The 11,671-nt window shown below is 32.1% G+C and overlaps 1 protein-coding gene across 1 annotated transcript; it reads left to right on the top strand.

Annotated features, from left to right (window-relative positions):
- The first annotated feature begins 367 nt into the window (after nucleotides 1–367).
- LOC108905150 lies at nucleotides 368–10,022 on the top strand. Its single transcript, XM_018707927.1, has 6 exons — nucleotides 368–383; nucleotides 2,908–3,085; nucleotides 5,253–5,349; nucleotides 8,144–8,245; nucleotides 8,699–8,854; nucleotides 9,946–10,022. The coding sequence occupies exons 1-6, from the start codon at nucleotides 368–370 to the stop codon at nucleotides 9,985–9,987; spliced, it is 591 nt and encodes a 196-aa protein (XP_018563443.1). The 3' UTR covers nucleotides 9,988–10,022.
- The last annotated feature ends 1,649 nt before the right edge of the window (nucleotides 10,023–11,671 follow it).

Here is an 11,671-nt window from a genome sequence, read left to right as displayed (position 1 = left end):
CCGGACCATCCTGTATTGCGTTTTTAATATTAAAATAATGTTCTTTCAGAAAATAAGAAAAGTAGGTTATAGTAAATATTTATTCTGGCTTACAACTAATTATGCGTATTTTATGATGATTTTCATCATGAGCTGGTTTGATATTTTGTTAATTTAGAAAGAAGCAGTTTACCTATAATTACAGTTGTTGATAGTTTAAGTATCACTGTTTTTAAGAAAAAAAAAGTAACAGGGAAAGACAAATAAGAGACATAAAAATCATGAGTCACATTCGTAATTTGAGTAATATAAAAGACGAAGTAATAAAAAGGAACGCAAGAGTTGTATCATGACTCGAATAAGTTTAATAAATCGCTCACACAATAGTATGAGAGACGATTCAGGTAAGTTTTTAAAACAATTTAAAGATTTAAACTAAGAGAAGCTAAAAGTTTCAGTTTGAGGTATATGAAGAAATATGTCGCAAAAACACAAAAAACAGAAAAAAGTTTTTACGCCTCAATAATTAAAGTTATATTTGTTAAGAGTATGTTGCATATTTTTAGGCTAAACTGTTGTGCCCCAAAAAAGGAAATCTTTCTCATTTATACATTTATAAAAAATTGTAATATTTTATAAAATTCCCTACTTGTTCTTAACCCTCGTTGCACCGTGCTAAATAGGTTCCAAATATTTTTTTTCTTAAATTGATCTGAGGAATTACTTCATTAAATATTAAAATTTGTCAGTCACGAGTAACATGTCTCTCTTTTATTTTAGATCCCTTAAGTTTCATCGAGAAACTGCTCAATATGAATTTGTGGAGATCATCTATCTTTAGAATTATCACAGTCGTTGTTGCAGTGACAATACAAAGTAGCAATATCGCCTGTTTGGTGACTGATAAAAATAATATTCATCGGTATATTTCTCTTGTGCTAACGACTCAACCGGTAAATTCTTTCAATAAGTTTATATCATAATGATTATTTATTATTTTATTTTACGACTTTTTGGTTTAATATCTAGAAGAGAATTAATAGATTTATTAATATAAGAATTATTTTTTAAATGCTGCTCATTGTCATTTTAAAACGCAATCCACTTGTAAATATGCTTGATTAATACAATGTGTAAGTATAGAACCAAATGCAATATATAGAGTGATTCAGATTTAAATGAACAAACTTCGAGGATCCGTAGAACTTCGGAAAATGTTGTCCATTTGTTATATCTTTTTTTATTTTGAGGCTTTATAAGGAAGGTACAGGGTATTGAAGTTTTAAAAAATATGTGGCCTTTTTTACAACCATCAATTAACAAAAAAAATTGTACCACCCCGTATAATATTAAAATCGATGGCATTTTTAAACGTATATTCTTCAATTTCTAACAGAAACGTTATCGCCCTATTTTCGTATCTGCTAAAGTTACAGAGTAAATTTGAATTTTTCCATTTATGTATTTCACTGTTCCTATTAAAAAATAGTTTGAATAATAATTAAGTGGGAAAATTTGTATCTATGGTAAAATTACCTTTCCTCATGGTTAAGATGTTAATAACAAAAGAGATGAAGATAAATTGTAATAACAATTATTGTGCATCCTGAAGAAACAATAAAACAATATATGTGTTGGTGGACATTCTTTGTTTGGTTAAAGTGTTTAATAACGTGTTTCGGACAGGAATCATCAACATGCAGGTACGTTGCACCGACCAGGAAAAATTCATGTGATCGGGATATACTAATTTCTATAACTTACCTACGTGGGCTCACGAAAATCGAAGAAATGTGCCTCCAGTATCATTTCAAACCGAATTAAGTTTAAATGTGTGGATAGGTATTGTAGACAATCTGCAGTCGAAGAACTTAGAGAAAAAATTAACAGTTTTCAAGATACTGAGGAGCTAAAGTCCCCTAAAATGAAACATTTCTTGGGACCGCATGGTAATTAGATATTCGATTTTGGATCATAATAGATATTTAAGTGCTATATTTTCATATATTTTTTACCCAATTACTACTTATTTTATAATATTTTATAATACCTTAGTTATACCGTATACCAAATACGACTTAAATATCTCCAACACTTGGTAACTATATGAAAAAGTTTATATTTTGTCGAAAACTTCAGCACCCTTATAAACCTGTATCTCCCTTATAAATCCTCAAAATGAAAAATTTTATAACTTGCATTATTTTTCGTACCGCTGACCCTCAGAGTATGTTCATTTAAAGCAGTAACATCCTGTATATATGAAATTTCCGAGTTTTGGCAACAATAAATCAAATATTAATGTAAAAGAGATAGAAATACTTTTGTTTTAACGCATGTGGAGTTATTTGTGTGTTCGACGGTAAAAAGCAGTTAATTTTCAGTATTCCAACTTTGTTAATTTTTTTAGAGGGTATTAACTTAACAAAAAAGTATTATGAACGTATTTCTGTGTATTCTGTTCAAAATCCTTTTTTTTTTATTGACTGGAGACTCAATTTTTGGTAATTATATTTATCATTTATCTTTGTCGCAGTAGTTTCTGATATAAAATTATCAATTTCTTTCAAAACCTATTTCAGGGAATCATCGCAACAATCACTACGATGTTTTTCAGTAGCAAGTTGGATCAATCACTGAAACCTTCCACTAGGAATTTTTGGCCTATTCGAGCAGCTGGTAAGGATGTTGAAAACAAAATCCTGCAAACACTAAAAATAATAAATAGATGTATCGTGTTAATAATACTGGTCTTTATTGGAGGATATTTTATCACCTTTTTACCACTAGTTGGCGACGAACTGAAAATTAACGCTCTTGAAATGATTTCTGTGAACTATTTTGGAAGATGGTCTCCACTGTTTTGTTTTACTATTTATATATATTGTCCTGTTTTTGCATTTGGACTCTTATATCCGTTTTTGTTAGTATCATATCTAACAGCTTTAGCCACGATTCAACTGAAATTGCTTGAAGAAAAGATTAAAACGATGGCTAATGACTGCAATGATGAGGAGGGTAACCATTTACTTTACAACCAGAATTATCAAAACGACGTCTACCAGAGGCTTATTATGTGTATTGAACATCACATAAGGCTTAAGAAGTAAGTAACTATTGTTGCTTTGAGAATTATTTCAGTGGTTTTTGCAAAAGAATATGTGGCTGGTAGCTCTTTATTAATATTAAAGGAGTTAAATCTAGCTTACATTTAGAGATTTTAAGACTATAAAATAGACGGCAATGGATGGATCTTCTGAGAAGTTCAAATTCAATATATCGCTATTTTATCAAAGGCCTATAGCAGTAGCTTCAGGCTGGAATTAGACCACAAGTTGGCCCTTTTTGTCTACCCTGCCGTCCCATAACCTATCCACTGTCTGCCTCTGACCCTCCTCGAATCTACCTGATGACCTAATGAACGCTACGATTTTGATCCATAGCAGATCCCTCACCTCATCCCCGTGCAACTATTCCAAAAAATGATCGTGGCAGAGACAGATTTGTAAGAACACCGGTGATGGAAGAAAATGTATTGAGAAAATAAGAGATGCAAAATTCGGAATCCGCCTCGATTTTCGCAAAAACCATTGGCAGAACTACCGACGTGGTTCGTAGTCATTCGGATTTAAAGCTTGAACACGCTGGATATGAAAAGGATGAAGTAGTTGTTCGCAAATAATTCGCCAAACTACGGAAAAACTTATGTTATGCATACGTGCGACACTTCTTACACTAACCCTTGGATTGTCCTGCACAGCTCTCAATACATTTTCTTCCATCACCGGTGTTCTTACAAATCTGTCTCTGCCACGATCATTTACTCTTGGTTGGAACGAACCATTTTCTCTTAAACGTTGATGGATCCTCTGAAATACCTGTCGAGAAGGAAGTCTTCTATTCGGGTATGCTGCCGCATACAGACGCCTCGCTTCTGATGCATTTCCAGCCGCACGGCCGTACATAAAGTGCATATCTGCCATTTCCGTGTTTGAATATGACTCCATTTTATGAGTTGCAATAATGTTGTATACTTAAATTTTCCACTCACCACTTTTACTAATTAAACACTGCAAAGCTCAATTGACAGTTTATCAATAACTTAAATTGTTAAGCGTTGTGGCAACGTCAGTCTTTTATTTGCCATGGTAAACAGATTTTTGTAATTTTTGGCCTAATAACTTAAAGAGCAGAGTAATTTTCAAACTCAATTTACTCGAAAACCATTGGAAATATCGATTTGGACAAAGATAATATTTTTTACGTAAAATTGTTAAGATTTTATAAATCTGTAGAGAAAATTGTAAAAAAATTGAAATAAAAAAAATTACGGGCCGAAAACCCCCTTCACCAACCTAAATGGGACGCATATGATTTGCATGTCGAAAAACGGAGTAGCCCATGTTATTTAACGTAAAAAGTTATGTAAGACCCATACATTTTTTTCTATTTATTTGCGACCGCTTTGTCAATAATAGAAAAAAAAACAGTTTTGTTTGAGCCCTTTTAAGGGTATATAACTTCCTAAGGGTGCGTTTTAGGGCACATGTTAATAGGAACTTTTTGGCTTATTTTAATGACTTATAAGCGCAGCAGAAGTTTGCAACCCTATTTTAGAAACACCTTGTATACAAAGCTATGAGCCTGCCTCCAGTTTTATGTTAATATTTCATAGGGCCATTTTTGAAGGGGCCCATAAATCCTTAAGGGGCCCTCCTGTGATTCCGAGAATACCGGAGGTTCGGATCCCTGGCCAGGCCCCTGGATCCAAGAAGAGTCAGTTAGTATGTTCTCTCGTTTCCATGTGGCCCAGAACCCAAACCAACTCCGCTTCTCTTCGTCTGGCCAGTAACTCCAGGTCATCTCCGGACTTCTGAACAATGACGAACCTTGTCCTCGGAGAGCTAACCCTGCCCTGAGCGTGACCTGACTGTCGAAGCAGATAAAAATCCTCTCCTCTACACAACTCCTTACCTTCTCCTTACTTGCCACCATTAAAATAGCGAGAACTGAAAAACATTGCTGGATACCATCGTCTTCCAGGTATATTCCTGTTCCTGAATATTCATCTCCCACCCGAGATTGTTATTTTATCAAAGTATTGTAACACATTTGATAAGTACTTGCTGCTGGTGACTGTACAATTTGAGAAAATAAAGAAAGTAGATTACTAAAGAATGCAAATTGCTGACATAAAATAACTGATTTTAAACGCTTTATATAAGAATTATTAAAACCACTAAAGTAAATTCATGCAGTGCTTATTGTTTTAGGTTCAGAAATACATGGGTTAAGCACTCCAGGTTCGCAATGCTGTACATACCAGTTGCATCTTTGGCACCAGTTGGCGCGGGTTACTTTTTAATACATGTGAGTAAAATATATAATATAATATTAATGATTAAGTCCGCCCTTTTTCTTTCGTGTCCCATACAATTCTAGTACCTATATAATTTTGCAAATTGTTAAAATTTGCTCAAATAGATAGATTTAACATTAAAATGCTCAGAATATGTAATGTTTTTTATTTCCGAAAAAATTAATTTGACATAAGCATTACGGAAAAATGAAAAAATATTCGACTCCTCCATGATATTTTAGAAAATAATCAATTATTGAAGGTGCTACCAAAGTTGCAAATATCACACCAGAATACTAGTGAAAATAATGATAAAAATGTTTTTTTTATCATGATTATTACCATTTTTAATACAGATAAATTATTTTTAAAGGTAAACATTGACTATGATAAAATTATATTGATGAAGAAGGGATGGAATTTATTATTGGATTAACTTTTTTATTTCAATTAATTTTTAAGTTTTCTATGAAGAAATAATATATTTTTTTTACTAAATAAGGTACTGTTGTAACTTATCGTTAGAAAACAAGATTGCCTAGTTTATGTAGAAATCTCGAACCAATTGATTATTTTATAAATTACTTTTGTATCTGTGAAGACAGCATTTTCAGTCAACTTTTGCAATCTGTGAACATTTTATGCAGTAATCTTAATTTTTTAAACACTATGCAGGGTACACCTTTTTCCTTCAAATATGTACGCATCCATGGACATTCATAATGCAATACATGCTTTTGCCCTACATCGCCAATTTTCTCGTATTTCCTGGAATATTAAGGGAATATTTTGAATTTGATTGTATTTAGTTTGCAAACGTGTAAAAAGATGACTGGAAACTGTATATGTCTCATAACTATAAATTAAGCGGATTAAGGGGTGGGAAGCGTGGTGGCCATGCTAGGGCTTTTACATCGTTGCGGATAAGTATACTCAAATATTGCAGAATGCTAAGAAAAAACTCGTCAAAGCACTGTTATGTTCCTACGCGGGTTATAGTGAGCACGCCTTTTATTATAAATACTGTAAGTAGTGGCAGGAGATGTCGCAGAAGGACGAGGATTTACATAAATTATTATTACGTAAATATTGTGAGATTTTAATTTCGATACTTTTACCTAGACCTACCGAAATCGAGAATTCTGAGCTAGTCTGGCAAGTGGTATTATGTGAGATTAACCATCATCATCGTCATCACCAGCAATACTGACATCATTATCTAATTAAGAAATTAAAATCGGGACTGGGTAAGTTGATAATAGATATATTCAGTGTTTGGGCATCAAATATTGCAGGTATCAGATAAAAGTCAACCTGTTTCGAAAAACAAAAAATCCGAAGTGAAATTTACGATTCCATCTAATGTAAATCCAATTTTATCCTCCGGTGCAAAGAATTGCGATTCAGAAATTTGGATATCGAATAGTTTTACCAATAACCTCGGTAAAAGTTAACTCCTTCAAGATAGTCATGAGAATAAGATTTATAAAGTGGTAAAAATACAGCGGTTCTGGCAACGTACGTCGCAGTATGACTAGCATCTTCAGATCGACGTGACGCTACGAGATTTTAGAAGCGGCAAAATAGTAGGTATATGAATTTCAAAGGCACAAAAAAGGAAAATTTGTAACAATGACCTGGTGGAGTGATTTATCGATAAAGGTGTGTAGTTAGCATGAGTTATTTTGTGATTCTGGGGATAGGTAGTGAAAATATGTACAGACTGGTATCTTTTACCGTTTATAATCATTTTCGATCTAAAGGCGATTCTTAACTTTTAGCAAAATTGACAGAATCGTATTATCTCTATTTACAGTAGATACTGTAAAAACGTTTAAACGTATTTTTTTAAAAATACACGCCACACAGTATATAAATCCCTACTAATATTATAAATGTGAATAAACTACTTAACCGAACAGTGATGATGATTCATCAATTCCAATGTGTCAGAAGTTTGTTTGGTAACGAATTCTGTAAATTTTATCTACTATAATCTTTGTAGATACCACTAAATGAAATTAAATATATACACCATAAAAGTAAAGTTCAAATTTTATCTAAAACTGGTTTTCCTACTAGACAACAGATACAAAAAAACTACACTTTTACGAAACATAAAAATTCCAAAAGGCTACATCATCAAAAGAGATCAAACCTGAGACAAATAGACATTTTCAACTAATGATATTGTGGAAAACAAATATCCATGGCCTATATACTCCAACTGGCATTATTATTAATATCTGGGAATCTCTAAGACCATTCATCAGGAGAATCAGAATGTATTAATAGACATGAAGTAGTATTGCCATTTAAAATTATGGCATGCGATATATTCTTTATAGACCTGTCATACTAGAGAGACATATTTTCAACCCAGCTGCAGTCTTTCTTCCTTGTTTAATTTTCTCTCAAACGTTCGCTCTTAAGTACAAGTGACATGAATCATTGTTATCAAGCTTCTAAAAAAACAAATAATTAAAAATTATGGTAAAAATGAATCGGTTTATCCGTTCTCCTTTAAGAAAACCAAATAATCGTTATTCTTCTAAGAGGTTTAGCACCTTTCCATATGTATTTCTGTAACTTTATTAGTATATGAACTTTCTTACAATTTTGGTTAATTTTATCTGGTTTTAGTGTTTGTTTACATCTAATTAGGGAATCGTCTATTGAAAAATTCTATTCAAGAACACCCTGTATGTGTAACTAAATCTGTAATGAAGGTAGCAGATTATTACGCTATATAACTTGTTTTAAAACTGAAAATATCTCATTCTAATTTATTGTTTTACATTCTAGCAAATCAGCCCATCAAGTAACTTTAGGATGGTCTTGGTACTGCTGATATTTGCAACGTCGGTTACAGGATTGTGCTTCATTGGACAGCATTTCCAAGACAGTGTAAGTATTGTGAACTCACACAAAATTTATTTACATGCTATTAGAAGTAAGCTTCCTTGATCCTTTTACTGTTTAACTTAGAACGAAATAATTATGAAGAAAATATAAAAGAGATTAAACTTACCAATAACGAAATGTCAATAAATGATAATCTAGAGGAATTATGACCATCAAAGAATGGTACCTCAACTTAATACAACCACCAGTTGAACCACATTGAAATAGTTTTTTATCAGAAGCAGAATAAAGAAGGATTGGTCAAAATTATTTATAAAAGGGCAGACAATTAAAAGGAAGATCGTTAATTACCTATCAACTAAAAAATATTATTACATAATATTTACTATAACTCAATTAGTCAAATGAGTAGTTATACGTCTTATACGGTAATCTTCAATTTTTAAGAATCTAGTCAATGATTCTTCTGTCTTTCATTCAAATATTCCCTTACAGTTCGCTCAAATTTTCACTGTGGCCTGTAACTGTCCCTGGATTTACTGGAATGAGAAAAATAAAAAGGCTCTACTCCTCTTGTTGATAAATTCTGTTAAACCTGTTGAGATAGCAAGCTATACAACTATTGCTGTGAATCTTCGTCTTTTGACAACGGTAAGTTAACAAATTATTTAGGACAAAAAACTTAACAAAACTTTAATTGTGATCTATGTATCAAAGCTGTAAAGTAGTCATCTTGATATGTAGCAGGCTTGGATGGCACGAGTATTATATACCAAAGGCCATAAATGTTTACACCTTTGATACATAGCATTGCTGAATGGTTCACAGAGTCATCAGTCACAAATTTAGAGGTATTTTCAAAGTATCATTTAGTAAATCATCAGAGAAAATTTCTAGTTATTAGCTTTTGTACTGTTATGCTCTTTTAAAGATATAAAGATACATTAGGTAAATCAATTCACATAAATTTGTTAAATGATACTAAAGGGTACTACTGGTATTTAGGTATGCTATGGCAGCAATTTCATAAACAATTTAGTAAATAATTATTTGAAACTAATGAAGGAGCACTTTATTAAATTGTACTAATGAGGAAATTCGTATTTGCCTCACAAATCATTAAATAATAAATAAATTTCAAAGAAATTAACTCAAATTACTATTCCTATAATCACTTAGGACTATAACCTAATTCGATGCTGGGTTAGCAACATTTTAAGAAATTAATTTGAATTAGCTTAATACCTTTAAACAAATTTATAATATATATGTTATATTGTCGGTCGATAGCCGCACGGTTTAAGGCGTCAGTCCTTAAATTGTGTGCAAATTTCTGCCCGGGTTCGATTCCCGCGGCCGGTAGACCATAGATTAGCTATGCTTATACGGAGGATTGGCACCCTCTGTGCAGGTATGGTAGGGTGGAAGAATGTTGGTTGGCTTGGGTCAATGTGAGGGATTGACACCGGTTGGCATTTGACCACCCCTCTAATTAATGAGGTTTTCCAGGTTTCCCTCATTCCTGCACTGAATGGTGGTTAGGGCCTACCAACATAAGTCGTTCCTGGGCGCAAATGCGGCCTGCCTAATAATAATATGCCGCCTTCTCTCCCCCACTAGTCTCCGACTTATGGGCTAATTCTCCCCGTTAGAACAAGGAGTAGAGATATTATTATTATTATATTGTAGAAATAAATGATTTACAAATGTTAATAAATTTAATAATTGTTCCTTTTTACTAGTTTCAGAAATGGATCTATAGCTTGATAACTCTTATGCATTAGAAGGTCTTGTGGAGCATCAAAAGTTTTCAAAAAACGAACACCGAGTCTGGAATAAAATTTAGACTAATCACTGAATTATTAGTTTTATTTATACTAAAATTTGGTGGAAATCATCTGTAGGTATTATTTTTTCTTGAAATATTAATCGAGACATTTACTTGAAAACGCTATAACCAAGTCATTAAAATAAAAAAATAAAAACAAATTAATTAAAATAATTAAAATATTGTACATTTTGGAGGTAACTTTTACATATATAGTATTGGAAAAATTTTGGAATTGAACTTTATTCTATTATTATTTATATTTTTTATTATTATTTATTTATTTCAATTATTGATATTGTGAGTAACAACTACTCTGCGACGAATACTCCGACAAGCATTGAATTACACCTGTGATATCTAATAAACAACTAAAATCATTTGTCAATAGAACCACCAGACATTTACTGGTTCCGAACTTATTAGTTCTCACCAGTTGCCACAGGTGAGACTACCAAAGAACGATCTAGCTATTTTGTTATCTATCACCAGAAGTGGTATGAGTATTGGTGAGAATTAACATATGAAGAATATTACATCTCAATTGGTCACTGCTGCTCAATGCATATGCCTTCAGCATGACCAAACTTGCAGAAAACCACCAAATATGAAAGAAAGACTTAGTGTCGTATTATGCAAAATAAAGTTTTTTAGTGGGAAACAACTGCTGTGCGGACTATTGTCCCATGCAGCTTTGAATTACACCTACATTTCATGAGTTTCTCTCTAGTCACAGTCTGTAGATAGATCACGCATCGGTTGTCTCACCTATTCCTACTAATGGAAAGTATATCAATAGATCAAAACTAGGTTTTGCTTGGTACGGCACTGGTTTTTCTTTCAAACTATTTGAAGAACTTTAGAATAGATACTGAAAGATATATTTAATAATTTGTTGAAAAATGGGATATAAAATTGAATTTGTCATTTTACCTTTCTACATTCATATTGTAGTGACGATAATACATGAAGTATTAGAAGTTACTATTGTTAGGTAGTTCTGATTAAATAAAAATAATTTGTATATTGCATCTTTTGTTTAGTGCCAAGAAAAATCAATTATTTATGACAAATTTATATCTTCTCTGTGTGCAGAATTACTATTACAAAGACGAACTTTATTTAAGATTGATAAATGTTTATTGTAGTTATTTAATAGTATATTAAACAACAAGGTTTGAAAACGACTCTTTGCACACGAGCGAGACATATTGGTGGACGGAGCCGAAGGCGAGGTCCACAAGTCGAGCGAGTGTGCAAAAAGGTTTTCAAAAGAGTTTTTTACGATACTTTTTATACGACTGCAAACAGAGACCACAAAAATCAAATTTTAATTTAAATCGTTTTTATTACTAAAATTGCCAAAAAAAATTAAAAAACAAAATAACTAATAAAACTAATTATGGACAAACCGACAAAAAAAAAGTATTTAAATAATTGAATAAACATATTTTTAAATTGCACCAACTTTCAGTAGTTAGTCGCTGTATCGTTTTGTATTGGTATGAGTTTTTAATATTCACACCTCCGTACATGACAGTATTTTTCATGATAATAAGCAGTTTCACATTAACGATTTCATATACCTATTTGACGTAGAAGATAAGATTAGATAGATATATCAATATGTATATGCTCCT

This window comes from Anoplophora glabripennis, unplaced genomic scaffold, assembly GCF_000390285.2.
Source record: "Anoplophora glabripennis isolate ALB-LARVAE unplaced genomic scaffold, Agla_2.0 scaffold264, whole genome shotgun sequence".
Classification (NCBI taxonomy): Eukaryota; Metazoa; Arthropoda; class Insecta; order Coleoptera; family Cerambycidae; genus Anoplophora; species Anoplophora glabripennis.
The sequence above is the reverse complement of the archived record's forward strand: the minus strand, read 5'-3'. Positions and strand labels throughout refer to the sequence as shown.

What these genes read in the sequence shown, in the direction of transcription:
- LOC108905150 (XM_018707927.1), top strand. An exon ending in CATCACATAAGGCTTAAGAA is followed by an intron (nt 3,086 to 5,252) that starts GTAAGTAACTAT and finishes TTATTGTTTTAG; the next exon opens with GTTCAGAAATACATGGGTTA. An exon ending in GACAGCATTTCCAAGACAGT is followed by an intron (nt 8,246 to 8,698) that starts GTAAGTATTGTG and finishes ATTCCCTTACAG; the next exon opens with TTCGCTCAAATTTTCACTGT.